This window comes from Aptenodytes patagonicus, chromosome 1 (genome assembly GCF_965638725.1).
Source record: "Aptenodytes patagonicus chromosome 1, bAptPat1.pri.cur, whole genome shotgun sequence".
NCBI lineage: Eukaryota > Metazoa > Chordata > Aves > Sphenisciformes > Spheniscidae > Aptenodytes > Aptenodytes patagonicus.
Window position 1 is genome coordinate 7,257,646 of NC_134949.1, and position 15,546 is coordinate 7,273,191.

Below are 15,546 nucleotides of genomic sequence, written 5' to 3' on the forward strand. Positions count from 1 at the left end.
GGAGCATGATTGCCATTCCCTGCTTATGATCTTACGAGGCCGTAAGCACTTTGCTGTGGGAGTCTGTTCCCTGAGGCTCCAAACGTGGCACCTGATAGATGTGCAGGGCTGAGTTACAGGGGTTTTAGGGCATGAAAGGATGAAACCTGCACTCAGCTCTGTTCAGAAACCAGCATGCAGCTCAGAAAGGGGAATGCGCAGCATTACTGTGCCAGGGAAGCATCATCCCCTGCAATTAACCTCCTCAAGACACAGAAGTACCTCTGCCATAGGCAAGGTCAGTCCTGACCTGACTCATTCTCCAGGGTCACTTTGCTCCCAACAGCTATTGCCCCCTGCCTCCACTTGTCCCATCTTCTGCTGACGCTCCTCCCATGCCTATGCCAACCCGCAGGCAGCTGAGGAACAAATCTGGAGGGACTGAGCTATCCCTGCTGGGTTTCATTAATTTCCAGTCTTGTCTTTCCTAGACGCAGCTTTGCTTTCTCTAGAGCTGCTTGACCAGATTGACCTTCGCTGCACGGCAGATCCCCTTGGAGCCTCTCCACGTTCCCTGTCCATTTGGGCTCGCTGCTGATCCCTGCCCTGGAGCTGTGCACCCCACTTGCCCTCTTCAAATCCTGCTCCCGGTGAACCTCACTGACTAGCATGACCTGCCAGCTTGCTCCGCATAGCCTGCCTTGCTGGTGTCTGACCTTAAAGCATGTTGTCCTCTGGCAGGTACCTCCCTTGAGTGCCGTCCGTAGCACAGGGGCCGTGTCCATTCTCACTGAGCATTGTGGTCACCCACAGTAAGCTCAGGGTAGCCTGGAGCACCCAGCACACCTGGGAGTTGCTGAGCTTGAACCAGCCTCTTGGGGCCAGCACCACTGTGTTGGCCTTGATGGAGCCAAGCCAGGGTGCACAGCAAAGGCTCTTCTACCCCTAGTTTCTGAGCCCTGTTCAGGATTTCCCTCTGAGATGTTCATTCCACCTTCTGACCCCAATCCCTTCAGTTTTGCCCTCATAATCGAGGGCAACCTTGAGTGGATCTGCTTTGCCACCTTCACCCTGCCTGAGATCCCTCTTGGCTCTTAAGCTGAATTGTTCACTCCCCACCTCTGCACATCAAATTTCTTTCTCTTCTGCCCCTGTGCTCTTCCATTTCTATTTCCCAGCAAACACTCTCCCCTCCAGGCTTGACTTCTGTGGACTTCTGGGTTCATTGGAGCCTAAGCTGAGAAATGAACCCCAGAGATACAGCCCTCCAGCCTGACACCAGATGCTCTGTAGGCCATGGATGGCGGTGGTAGATGCTTTTTGAAGGGCATTTATTGAGGCTCTGCAGAGCAGGTCAACAGAGTCACGCCTTGCAGGCTGAAAGGCTGGGTTTGGGAGCAGACCTGGCTCTCCTGGTCCATTTTTCATTTATCTGGTCTAAGACAACATCTAGGTATCGTGCAGCAACCTTGTCTGCAGGAGGTGCGCTGACTGGGAAAGCCAGCAATGCTCCCAGCACCACATTCCCCTTGGAGCAATGCTAAACGTATTTTCCTAACGTTATTTTTTTGGTAAACAGCCAACTTTTCAGCAGAAAAGCTCTTAACTCATAGCTCACTGGTTGCTCAGTGAGAGCACAGACATGAATTGCCGGCCTGGGCTCCCACCTCCCTTTTTGCAGAGCAATCTCTCTTCCATCCCTCCCCATCCCATGGTGACCAAACGCAGTCGTACATTTGCCGCATTTGCAGCCACGCTCAAAATGATCAAAACTCTCAAACAGGCACCTGAGAGTCAGTGAAAGGCCAGGAGGAGTCTTTTCTGCTGGAGAGAGATGGCTCCACACTGTTTATCTGCCAGGAGCCACAGGCTGTGGAGGGGGAATTGTGTGTTTTGTCCCAGTGATGTAAATCCCACCTCAGACACTGCTTGGCAGGATTCTTCTACAGCTTCCAAGTCGATCCAAAGCTGTGGATCTCAATAATTTTTAATGCCAAAGATGTTCAAAAATCTACTTAGCAATTTTCCAAACACTTCCTGAGCTGGACTACAGTCTCACTCTTGCTGTAGTAAATCAGAATTTGTTTTTGAAATCAGACTTATACCAGAGTCCTAACATTGCGGTTAGGGAAATAAAGCCTCCTTTCCAGAACACAGATCTGAGCACCCCTTCAGCTCCAACCCATTTTAAATTATGATCCAAATCCCATTTTTACACATTTTTCTCAGTGCCCTTGCACTGAGAAATCTGGATCCTGCCAGATTCATAGCAGGAAACTCCACTTGAGCTCAGCCTGGTCTCCAGTTATTTGTTTGACCTACAGAAAACATGCATTTTTTTGGGGAGAGGAGCAACACACCAACCCACAACCTACAAAGCCACTCAGAGGACAGTTGTCAAAGCAATGCTGAGCCCTTGCATTAAGATGAAAGGGCACTTTCCAGCTACTTCGTTGCAGGTATAGAGAGGCTGGGTGGGAATAGTGGATGCAGGGAGCCTCCCTTGGACACTCACCGAGGGCGTCATTGCCAGCCCATCCCAGCTCTCCATGCCCTATAGAACATGCCCTATAAGCAATCCCAGTGATATATTCACCATGCTGCTCCTGCAAGGGTGTAAGGGAGGGCAGCGGGGCCGGCAGGGCAGTACTTACCCTCTTGCCTACTCCTGCCTCCTTGCTCTCAGGCCAGCGCTGGCGGCTGCTGCCTTCCGCAGCGATGGTTAAAAGCGCTTTTGGATCAGAGCCTGCAAGCACTGCAGGGAACTGTGCTGCCTCTCCCGCACAGCGAGGACGGCTACTGGCACCCAAACGTCTCCATTTACGGTCAGGGCCGCGCGGCTGCATTTCTGTATCAGCCTGGGAGCTGGTACTTTTAAAGGGATCCCCAGTTTCAGCAGTGGAGCAGGGCTGGATTCCATTTTTCTGCAATTTTTGTGGCTTCCCAGGGGAGATTCGGCCCATCCTGGGGCTTGTTTATCCCACTCTGAGGATGGGATATATTGCTGTGGTCCTCAGGTAAAACCTGTATGCAAATTTACACAGCTTCTCCCCAATGGCAGGCAGGTGCCATCCTCAGTACCACCTAAAGGGGAACCTTTGCAGTTTTTCCACCATGCCAGCCCAGGTAACCACCCTACTTATTGGTATACAGAAGTGAGGCAGCAAGAAAACGCGAGTAAACCCCCATTGACTGCAATTTCCTGACCATGAGCAATACTGAAAATATTGCAAAAACTCTAACGGCATCTCGGGAACATTTTATTTCTCCCTCTAACCATTATTAGTGGAGTTATTGCTCTCAAAAGATGCTGTGTCTTCCCCAGGACAGCATGCCTTAGCCTGCCCCAGTGAGGCTGAGGCTGGAGGAGCAAGGGACACCGGTGCGCTCTGAACTGAGCATCTCCACCGGGACGGCCACACTGGTGACAGCCATCCGTGTGGCAGTGAGTCACCAGCCCACAAGGCATCTCACCAGCCTGGCGCTGGCTCACAGCTACCAGCGTCTCCCAGTCTGGCTTGGAGGCGGTTCCTGCGGATGAGATGCTGAAGCACAGCAGGCACACTGGAGACAAGTCCTGGGCTCCTGAAGGACTCCTGACCTGCTCAAAGCAGAGTCGGTGCGCAAGGCAAAAAGGTTGGAAAGGGATGTTCTGCGCATCCCATTAATTTTGGCTGTACATATACATGTATCGCTGTTAACGTGTTTTTGGATGCACTTGCATCACAGCTGGGAGATAGAAATGCTACAAGCTTACCTAGCTTACCCTGAGCTGTTTGGGTAGCAAGAGTTACTTAAGAAGTAGTAACATGGACATCCAGGTGGGTTAACCACCCAAATACCTATGGACAAGCGTGGTGCTGACCTCCACGTCTCTCCCTGGCTCTTCCAAATCGGGCTCAGTGCTCCTCGGGGAGAAGGTTAGAAACAAAATGCCCAGTTATTTCCTACGATCAAATTTCAGACCCCTCCAGACCCCACAGATGGCTCTGCTACAAGCCTCGGGTGAGCTCCATTTCTGCAATAACTCTTCCAGAGAGAAAGAATTAGGAGGCTTAACACTTTCAGATGACATTTGCTGGAGCTGCTGTCAGGTAACAGGTACCGGCAGCCAGCACAGGAGCCGGGAGCGAGCCAGGCTGCCTGATTCAGCCAGCCCAGAAAAAAGCCATGTTTATAAAAACTCACATGAAAAGGAACAAATTGCCAATTACGCAAAAGGCTTTAAATAAAGCAACGCAAACCTTTCATGTACAGCAGACAAATGATACACGGTCACAGGGAAATAATATAACAGATAGGGAGGCTGAGAGCAGGGAATGTGAGCAAATCCATTTTCCAGAAGCAAGAAAAGGGACTCATTCGCTGAAAAGGATTAGCTGGATAAAGCCAAACACTTTAAAAAAAAACTGTGTTAGAAACTAAACATGCATCAAACAGAAACAGGAAAAAAAACAGACTGTAGATTGTAAGAAGATCCAAGGAGCAATGCTCTGCTCCTGCTCAGAAAGAAAATGCTGTCAAAAAAATATCCTATGTAAACTTGCCACACACACCAGATCATCAACAGGCATTTATCAAATGAACCACATACCAAATGCAACTCTTCTTCCTAATCCCAAGTCAAACAGGCTTTGAGTTTCAGACCCTCAGGAAGAGATTTCCATATGATCCTCCTCTGTCTCCGTTTATGATTAGCCCTTCTAATTTTCAGCATTTATCTGACAAAACACATTGGGGAGGGCTTTCTTTTATCCGCAAAGCCTGTGTTTCTGCTTTTCCTTAGCTGTTGCTGTACCACTCTGCAGCCGCTTGACTTGGGAGGAAAAGACTTTAGTCAAGACCCCTTGACTGACTAAATCCAGGATCACTTTCCTGATGGTGGTAACCCCAAACCCTTGCGTTACGTGTCAACACCAGAGCAAGCCAGCATTGACAGAAGGGGTCATAAATGCTGCCTCTGAGCCAAAATCTTAATTTTGGGGCTCAGTAATGCAAATAAAACATATGTGCGTGGGGGGTCCCACTGGCAATAGCTGTGTGGCCAGTCTGAGGGGTCTTTATAGTTTTGGGAGAGAATTTGTTGTGGCAAAACATTTCAATCTGGTCTGGCGGAGCTGTTGCACAGAGCCAAGGCTGACTCCTGTGAGCAACCGCAGGAGCACAGTTACTGCTTGCCGTCCTCCTTCAGCCTGAGGGATGGTCCTCATTAACCATCAATTGATATGTTTCTAACGACATATTCATAAACCCCTGAGTCTGATCACAGATAATTCACAAACAAAAAAGGGAGTACATTTGCTTAATACACTGCTTTTTGCAAACACCCTGATCGTTCCCAGATGTATCTGTTTCTGCCCAGCAGCACTCGAGGCAGCAGGAGAGGAAATAACTTCAGCTTCCCAGAGTCACTGGCCTACGCAGTTTCAAGGCGCTCCAGGAGCCCTCCTCCATCAGTTCAAGGGAGATGTACCCATCTCCTGCTGTTTTTTTCCACACCAAAATATGGCTTTCCATTCAAGCCGCAGGACCCCTGAACCCTTCTCTAAGCAGAGCACTTGATATTGCACACGCAAGTGCTGCAAGGCTGCATAAAGCCAGATCCAGGTGAAGATGGTATTTTGATCTCACCCACGACAGAGAAATCAGTTTTACTGATTCCCAGTGGTCTCTCCTAACCTTGCGCTAGGAGTGTGAAATTAGCTATGGAAAAGCTTCCAGGAAAGGTTGAGGTTGATGGGAACGAGGAAATTTCACAAGAGGATTTGAAAGCCCGGCTCCTGAGCGATTCAAGCCAACGCAGTTCTAGATGCTAAGGCCCAACACAGCTGTGGAAGAACCTCTTTCACGGCATAAACCAGCAGACCAGCCCTCTGTTTCAGCTCATGGCAAGATACCCACAGAAAAATGCAGCTTTGCAGTGACACCCAGAAGCTCGGGGTTGGATGAACATTTTATGTACATCTTCTTGTTCAGTTCAGCTATGGATTAAGGTAATAATAAAAAATAATGGTGCTCAGAACTTACAAAGCAACTTTTATCTGAAGTCTCAACACAAGTTACAAACAATAGCTCAGTTGGTGAGATTTCCCCTGGCAAAGTGCATGTTGCTCCTGAAGGGAGCCTAGTTGATTTGGGACCTGCCAGGGCAAAGCACTACCCGTCTGGGTAGCATCAGCCCTCTCCTGCCCTGAGCGGGGCAGCCCTAGAGCCACCCCAAAGCTGGTGGCTTTGCCCATGCTTTACAGGCAGGCAAACAAAAGTGTTGTGCCCACATCTGCAAAGAGTATCAGTATTGGAGACACACTTGAATCCAAATAACCTCTTCCTCTGTCGTCTGCTCCACCCAAAATCGATTTATTTACTATCGCCCTGAGTAGAGGCTACCTAACAGCATTGAAAAGCCTCATTTAACCAGAAAAGCATCTGAGATGCCTGAGTGGACAATCCTGTACACATGGTGCTGCTCAGAGAGCTGGATCAACCTGCACGCAACAGAGGCTACTGCTTTTTCTGGGTATGAATTTTTCACAATCGCATCTCCTGGCTTTCCCCATTCATACGTTAGTTAAAAACAGCGAAACAATTTATCGTGCAAATAAAATTCAGCCATGGGTCACTTGCAAACTAGTTAGTGTGATTTACAGAGCAATTCGCTTCCTATATTGATCATGAGAAGTTCCCATTGAAGGTGTGATCGAACACTTAAAAAAATAATATCACGTGATATTATTTCTGCTTACTCAGAAATGGACACAGAGCTTCCCAAACCAGCCTCCTCGACTGTCATCTTCACTGTGGTTTTTTTGTTATTGATAAAAAACCCCAAATAAGCAGGTTGGCCAGGACAGCTCATATAGATTTCCCGCAGTATATTTTAAACTGTGATTATTAATACTGTGAGCAGTGCTTTAGCACAGCTGTTCTCCAACAGCCCATTCATTTTTCATTGAACTAAGGAAAATTCAAAAAGGCGTTTATATGAAATAGGAAGCCAAGTGCTGCATCCTTGTGATGAAGGTGGCTGAACTTCCCCCAGCCAGCTGCTAAGCCTCAGCGAGCCCGGTGCAGCCTGACGCAGGGATGCTTGTCGTGCTGAGACCATTGGTATGGTGTTTTGGTTTAATTAGTCATCCTGATATAGCTGTTCTCATTCCAGCCCTGGCCTGGCTCATTCATGGGCACTCCGAGTGTCTCGGAGAGCTAAGAGATTTCACCTCCTTGGTGACTAAGTACTTGAAAAAACGTTACCCATTAACATTTTGTTAATGGTATTTTTAAGCAGCTTTCCAGAAAGCGAGGCTGAATGTGCTTCCGGCGATTCAAGTCGCCTTCAGAAATCCCCATTCAGGTTTGCCTGTACTGGGTAGGATCCTGCCCCCCTCCCAGCTTATCAGCTGCGGCGGGGGGGGGGTGGTGGTGGTTTGGGCACTATGGGAAGTTTCATTTCCTGCTTCTTGGGCTGCCTGTGGCTGGCCGGCAGCCTTTGTAAAAGGAAAGGCATTCTTCTAATTCTTGTTATTAACCCGTTGGTGATCTCCAAGACATGAGCCAAAATCGTCAGAAAAGCTCAGGATACTACAGCTTCCATCAGACCATCATGACACAGCCAGCACCAGACTCTCATTTTTCCTAATTTTCCTTTTTTTTTTTTAATAAAAAATAAGACAGATGGAGCGCTGACTTATTTTAGTGCATGTTTGTGTTTGACACATGATTTACAGCCTCTGTAATGCCTCAAGCGATGCCTGCCCGTGGCACCACCACCGCAGCCTCTTCTGCTGCTGGCTGCACTCCCGGCACAGGTGTGTGCGTGGGGCACAGCCACCTCTGGTGTGGAGCCTGGCATCATAGCCCAGCAACTTAGGATGGCAAGTAAAGAAAATAAAAACAAATGCTGGAGGTATTTTAAGCAGATGCAATACATTTCTCAAAGCTAAGCAACGCCTCAAAAAATAGCTAAGTGATATAGTAACAGTGCCAAAAATGACCAGAGCTGCGTTCCTTCTCAATGGCAGTTAATAGTACTGGTTTGGCACAGAATAAATCAAAATACATCCTGAATTAGTCCTCCACACAGATATGTCCTTGCAGATCCTCCCCACCCAGCACTAATGCAGCTTCCCTAAGCTCTGCAGGCAATCGCAGCATGAAGTTGCTGAGAAAACCAGCTGAAAACTCTTTTCTCTCCCCACCCAGCCAAAAATCCACAGCCGTAGCAAGCTATCGCAAGGTGAAACGTGCAGTTCCTACCTGAACGAGGAGCTCCAGCTTCCTGTCGTCAAGGAGGTGCACTTGGCATCTGCGGCCCTCCGTCATCTGCAAGAGAGAAGAGGCATGTGTGTCAGGGCGCTCAGCTTTCCAGCTCGGCACGTGCCTGCCAGCTCCCCTGGCGCAAGTTGGAGGCTTTAATTCACTGTGGTGCTTTCAGTTTGTGGTTTTGTTTTTGTTTTTTGTTTTTGTTTTGGTTTTTTTTTTAATTAATCCCCCTTCTTTTGGCACCAGGGGAAAGAAAGGCTGGAAGGAAAAAAAGAAAAGCCACCCCAGTAGCTGTCACGGAGCAGTGTGTGGTGTCTGCTCGGACGCAGCTGCTGGGAGGAGGTCGTTCCAGTGTGAAAAATGAGGCAGGGGGACGGTTTGCAGCACAGGGGCCCCGACACTTCATACGGCAGCCTCCGGCTTCACAGCCAGCTTGGCCGGCGGAGGAGACATCCAGAAAAGTTTCCCCCAAACCCCTCAACAGCAAGGATTCAACCATCCCAGAGGTAGCACAGAGCAAGCAAGGCTCCTCCCTGGGCTGTGCTGATGGTGCTCTCTGGGGTTGCACCAGCTGCTCATTTCGACTTGAATCCCAAAATGGGCTTGTCCTACTTGGGGTGTCCTATTTAAGATGTAGGAGCCACTTGTGATATTATAATACTGGTCCAAAGGTGCTTCCATACCAGTATAGTTTATTACAACTGTTCACAAATAATATCAATAAAACTTTTAGGTACAGAAGATTATTTCTTCCAAGGTCTGTAGATTGGGATGCTAAGAAATAAATGAGCCACAGCCCAAGGAAACTTCTCTACAGTCGGTCAAGCCCTTTCCTGGCTCTCCCCTTGCACAGAGCACCGTAAGTAGGAACAACTTTGCTTTGCAGAGTTACGGATCTGGACTCAGCCCCACAAAGCCCTTCAGCGCACACAGGCACAGGTACAATCCTGCTATCTGCTAATGGGATATGGACTGCCTAAACCTCTTTGGCTCTTGGAAATCCCTTCCTCAGCACGACTTAGGCAGCCTCCCTGGTGGGTCTCACCCCACAGCACTCATGCATGCCAAGACCCATGGTGGCATGGACCCAGCTCAGCCCCGCAGCGCAGTTCAGGCCCCTGGGGACCCACCGCCAAGGCACCTTCCTGAGTGCTGCATGGATCCCCAGCTCAATTTAATGATATTTCTTGCCATGGCGAGTCCAAAAGCATCACCAGAAGGGAGCAGAGGGTCCATAGGAGCCTAGCAGGGAGGGTACAGGCTGTTGGAGACACGGCTGTCTCAGCACCCTGGGCATTTCTGCCCTCACCCATCACCTCTCCCCACTGGTGACAGCTGAGCTGAGCCCCCAGCGCAAAGCCGCCTTGCAGAGAGCCGGGAGATGTGGGCTCAGGGGGTTAACTGAGGACAGCTCGGCTTTCTGCTTTAGCTCTGTGGGTTAAAAATCACCTGCTCCTGTGGCTTGATGGGGCCGGATGCTCTGGCATCCAGGAGGCAGTGGTGGAGGGCTGCTGGCTGTGCAGTGGCAATGCCCCACCACTGACTCTGAGAGCCCAGGTAGTGCATGGCCATTGCCATGGGGTCAGCAACCTCGGCCATCTCCAGCAGCATCACCCTCACCCTGCTGGTCACCAGCTCTCGGCGCGGGACCCCACCAGGCTCTCCTGGGTGCTGCTCTCCTCACTCTTGCCAACTCTGTCCCTCATCCATCTCCCCCTTTCCTGGGGTCAGGACAGATCGAGTCTTACCTTGGCCCTGGCCTCTTCCCCATCGCAAAAATTCAGATGTGCCAACAACTCTATTGAGCCTCAAGCTGGCCATGCAAGATATGGAGGTTATTATGAGACAACTTCAGTTGAAATGAGCTTTACCCTTCAACTCATCCCAAATTTACAATCCTGGCATGCACAATCCCATGCAGTCCAAGCAGACTTTACCCCCGTTGTTACTCACACCAGCATGCCTCTGGAGTATCGTGTGCACTAAATAACATCGCTTTCATTCTCATTTTCTGTGAGCACAACTGGAGCCCTGGCATTGCAGCCAAAGGAAAGCCTTGTAAATAAATGTCAGGCAGTTACCACCATGGCAATAAATTGTCTTCTTACGAGAGTTTCCTCTGGTAAGTAACGTTATGCAAAATATGGCTTCTCATAAGGTACATTAGTTGGTGAGTGAGATTTTTCTCTGTGAACTCTGTATTAAACAGCTTTCAGCTCAGTTGTAAAGCTACGCCAGAGGCTTGCAGAAGGGTTTTGTAATGGTTTGCCCTGCTTGGAATAAGAGTGATGTGGGTCGTGTTCACGTGGGTGCAGGGAGCCGCAAGCTTTCTCTGCTGGGCTCCCCCCCAGCACCGCACCACACAGCACTGTGGATAAAACTCAGTGGCTGAGCTCCGCTTCGGCATCTCTCTCGTCCTCTTACTGTCACATATCTGCTGCATCCCCAAGATGGTGAGTATGCACTGATATTCCAGTCTTAATATGAGTTTACCCAAGGCAAGAGGTAAAGCACTGAGTTTATCATGGCGGTAACATGTGATGACAGGGATGGAAACACAGTCCAGCTCTTGTGTGTTACGCTCCATTGGTTATACCAAAGTTGAAATAAGAATAAAGGAAGGTGAAAGGGGGAAGAGGGAAAATTTTCTGAGATGTTTGACTTTGTGCTTTAGTGTTTCAGCAAAACGCTTGCTTTCCGTGTGGAGCTTCTTTAGCTCTCCACGCTTTTCCAACCCAGAGTTTCGTATCCCCTTAGTGCTTTCACTGCTTAAAGAAATCCCAAATGCAAACAGCTGGTAACATGAAGTATCTGAATAAAGTGAAGCTCTGAAATGCAGCATATTATGGTTGGCTAATTGCATAGCATTTCATGAATATCACTTGCAGGAAAGGGGGAAGGAGGAGGAGCGAAGGGAGGGAAGACACACTGCTTTCAGATCAGCTTGTCCCCAGCAGTTCTGTCCATCAGCAAAGTGGCTGTCAAAGACTACGATCATTTCTATAGTTTGATCACACAGTGTGTGAGCACACAGCAAGGCATATGCTTTATTTCTTTAGTGCCACCTTGTTTCTGTGCCTCTCAGTGGTTTGAAGGTTCATGCTACAGGCTAGTGACCCCAGATGGTGGCCTACAGGCTGTTTCCACCTAGGCATTTCTGCACAAGAAAGGGTGAAGAGCTGCTCCAGGAGCTGGAGAGGATGCATCAGCCACCACACAGCCTCAGGGGGAGAACGAGACCCAACACTGGTCCCTGCTCCCAGCCAGAGATACCAACACAGACAGTGAAGGAGCTTCTGGTTTTGTCTTGGCTGATACCTTGAAGCCCAGAAGGACCACAACGTACGTGGCTGGAGATCTGCCACAGTATTTCCTTCTGTAGACAGGGTGCCCAGCCACGGGGCTTTTCACTTCCCTTAGAAACAAGTGATGCTTTCCAAGAGAAAAGAAAAGAAGGTAGAAGACAGACATCCTCCTTGATATAAGAAAAACTACCCCAGTCTTTGCCTCCCTCCTTTCTGTTTTATTATTCCACCAGGTGTCTGAAGCCCACACTATGTGCTTTTTTGCATCATCAGATCAATACAAACTCTGCTAGTTTGTCAGAGCAAGAAACGGGAACATTTCAAAGCACAGCGAGAAGGAACTGATTTAGCACAGTCTGCCTGCGTGAAAGATGCTGCTTCTGACGCTTTGCAAATTGGCTGATCTGCGCTATCTGCTGCACTGCAATGGAGGGAGCTGCGGCTGGCTATAGGGGGAGAAGTCAAGAAACCCCTTCTGCTTCTCTGTGTAACCATAGAAGGGGAATCAACACCAAAGCCCTATAGATGGGAACATGGGAGCAGAAGGTCATTAAGCATGAGCTGAGCAGCACCAGAGTTTGAATGGAGAATGACTACAAGGAGTGAATCGAGGTTCTCCACTCCCAAGGCTCTTACCCAGAGAAGGACGGGGCAACTGAGAGCTAAGAGGCACAAAGTCACAGCTTTCCCTTCACCAAGGAAAAGCAAAATGCCAGCAAAGAGACAAGAAACAATGGTTGAACAGAGATGTTGACAGAAGAGAAGGACACTTGATGTGGCTGGGAAGTGTGGAGTTTGCTCCTGATCAAGTCCTGGGTTTCACGGTGAGCTCAGTGAGTGAGTTTTCCTGTACCAACACAGCCCCCCAGTTTCCTTCTGGAGGGCAAGAGCCCTCTACCCTAACTCTAGAAAGTAAAAAGTTAAGTGTCTAGTTCAACCTAACAGTTGAGATGCCCTTGATGCTCAACATGGAGTGAACTTTCAGACATTTCAAGTTAGGTAAGACAATTCCCAGGTGAGCTCCACAGTTGTGCCTGCTGCTTGCTCAGGCGCTTGCACATGGCTTGTCCCATACCTGGAGCCAGGCTCTAGTGCTTAGCCCAGGAGAGCGTTCTGACAGCCAAGGATGCTGTATCCACATCAACCCCCCAAATTTTCAATGTTTCTCAAGACGTGCGAAGAGATGGGACTGTGTTACACACTCCTGAGTGCTAACAGTTCATCCATATGGGAGGGAGCTGCACACGCCGGGTGTGAATATGGGCCACATGCATTTCATGGGCCAGACTTATCACAAACTCAGATGGAAATTATGTGCCAAAATACAGAACAGATTTTTTTTTTCAAAACAGCTCAGTACATCACATTTTTCTAAAAATCTGCCACTTCTTTTAGTGCCTGCACATGCAGCATGACCCTGAGCACTTGAAGAGCTGAACACGAGTGCTTTTGAAAAGCTCTGTCATTTATGTACATAAGCGTGTAAAGACTAGGGATAATATATCTCCAATACACAAACACAGATGGTGCTTGTAAGGCACGTGAAGATTTGAAGCAATGTGTTTGTGTGGATGAGGTGCTGGATTAGTGTGCAGGAGCGCTGATCATACACAAGGCGTGCGTGCTTTCTCCGCTCCTTGGCTTCTGCACCTTGAGGATGGGAAAACTGATGCTGACCTCCTTTGCAAAATGCTTTGAGATCCATCAGTGACAACAAGACCTGATGTACACGCTTGTTCACTCTAATATGGGGATGCTACAGAAAGGAAATATCTCTTGTGGTTTCTCGTGGGATCTTCCAAATCGTAGCTGTTTTTCTCAAGGAAAGGACATTTTAGTTACCTTTATCACAAGACTTTAAATGTCCTTTGGAGACTCCTAGCAAATATTTACACAATGAGTTTCCTAGGGAAGGCAGGCTGGCAGTTGTTTTGCTCTGCGGCATGAACTGCTCTGTAGACTGCCCTCCTCTCTATTCATCTTCGCTGCAACTCCAAACATTGTCCTGGAGAATCCTATAAACTATCTGTGACACAGCCCGAAAACCTGCACCGCGCTCAGCTAATCCCTGCGCGCCCGTCACTTCGTCACTAAATTATCAGCAACTGCCCACAGAACTGCTCCATCCAACACAAACAGCGAAGGCGACGGGAGGAAACAGCTCCAAAGGGAACCTTTCCCTTTCAAAATGAAAAAACCCTCCTGGTGAAAGCACCGTCACACTAAATAACTCAAAGGCACCAAATGCAAATGCTATTTACAATGGCAGTTCTATAAATATCCGTGGCACTTTTCATTAGCCGATGACTGCAGAAATAAAGAGCAATACAGCCTATTCTTCCATGACTCAAATCAGAAATTATAATTGGAGGCAGAATATTTCCTAAACACTTGCTGCCTGTATGGGAGGCAATTACTGTGCTGAATACACAAAAATTGGTGTCGCTTTCCTCGTCGTTTGGACAGACCCACTGAAAAGAGATAGGGAGAGATGACAGCCCGCTGATTACAATAAACTCTTAGATTAAACATCCTTCTCCCACTTGACCACTTCTTACTGCCTTGTCATCCTGGCAACTCCTAAGCTTGTAGGGAGAGAGAGAGGGGAAAAAGTGGTGTGTCTTTGATGCCTGCACCATTTATTTTGTGCATGTGGCAGCACTTCACTTTGCTGAATCAGGACCGTCTTGCAAGCGGCTGTCTGTCACACTGACCAGCACTGTCTCTTTGCTTGCCTGCATCCATCTGTCATCTCCTGTCCTACACTCACACTTCAAGATCCTGGAGGAATGGACTATCTTTCTTTTTTATTCCATGTGTTCGCAGAGCATCCTCCCCAGTCACTGGTCTGCATCAGCACCTAATAAATAATACCGACGGTGACTGGGATGAGAACGACTGCAAGATGGTGTGCAGAGAGCTGAGCCACATAGCCAGTCCTTGCGTGGGCACCTGGGGAGAAGGATCTTGGCCACAGCTGGCTCTGTGCGTGGTGGGAAGGGGAGCGGCACTGGCTGGGTGGCTGGGGAGCCGGCAAGGCTCTGCCCAGAGGGGCCTGCCCTCGGAGCTTGCTTGTTTTTGCAGTCCTTTGGTTGTGACTCAGTGGGATCAAGCCCTGAAGAAGGGGAGTGAGAAGACTGTTGGTGTAAATCTGGTTCATCTGTCCCAGCTGCGGGGCTTGCATGCCACCCTGCGCTGGCATGCACGTCACTGTGGTTTGCAGCACTGCTCATGCCATCATCAGGTCCAACACCCTCGTGCACACCCACTTCTCCTGACCTTCCCCTTCACCAGAAAGGGCCATATTCAGGCAGGCTGGCTTGCACCTGAGCCTTGGTGGCTCGAAGCTCTGAGGATGGGGAGACAGGAGAAACTGTTGTTTCTGAATAGGGCCCTCATTTTTACCATTTATTTCCATGAGTCTTTCCTAAACCAAAAGTGGAAAGTCTGGTGTGTAATTATTTTTTCAAGAGGGAGAAAAATGATTTTAATTTGGTACAAGGCTCCTGGCATAGGGAGCATAGGTCTATATAGCCTGCCCTGTCTGTAAAGGTCAGCGACACAGTACATAACATGGGCTGACCTTTCTGAAATAAGCCAATACAGAAGTACAAATGTTCCTCACTACAATGCGTAGGAACCCATTAGACAATACTTCTACCATTCAAATTTGTTATGTGATGATTTCTGATTGGAAAGGCTATTTGGTGCTCTCGAGCAGGAGAGGTTAGCTGTAAGCCAGTTGTTTTTTCCCTAGGAAGGGTATCCCAGATGTATCCTCAGGCATCTGCCATCTTCTAGCAGTACTTCTGTAGGAGAATGAAGATGTTGCATATTCAAAGAAACAGGAGCGTCCTTTTTAGGAAGGGAACTTGGTGGCAAATGGAGCTTTGGAGCTGAAAAGATGGGCCCAGGAGAGATGCTGTAGATGTGGATAATGGTGATGCGAAGAGAAGTAGGCGATGGCTGATGCATAACCAGACTCCACCTTCTAATGCAGCAT

General features: G+C 48.7%; 1 protein-coding gene across 6 annotated transcripts in view; it reads right to left on the reverse strand.

Moving 5' to 3' along the window:
* The window catches only part of FRMD4A (FERM domain containing 4A), a 396,169-nt gene that overhangs the window by 132,861 nt on the left and 247,762 nt on the right, over positions 1-15,546 (reverse strand). For all 6 annotated transcript variants that reach the window (XM_076356146.1, XM_076356314.1, XM_076356060.1 and 3 more), the window contains exon 2: positions 8,233-8,298. In XM_076356146.1, the coding sequence (XP_076212261.1) occupies positions 8,233-8,298 (66 nt within the window). The remainder of the gene's footprint in view (positions 1-8,232; positions 8,299-15,546) is intronic.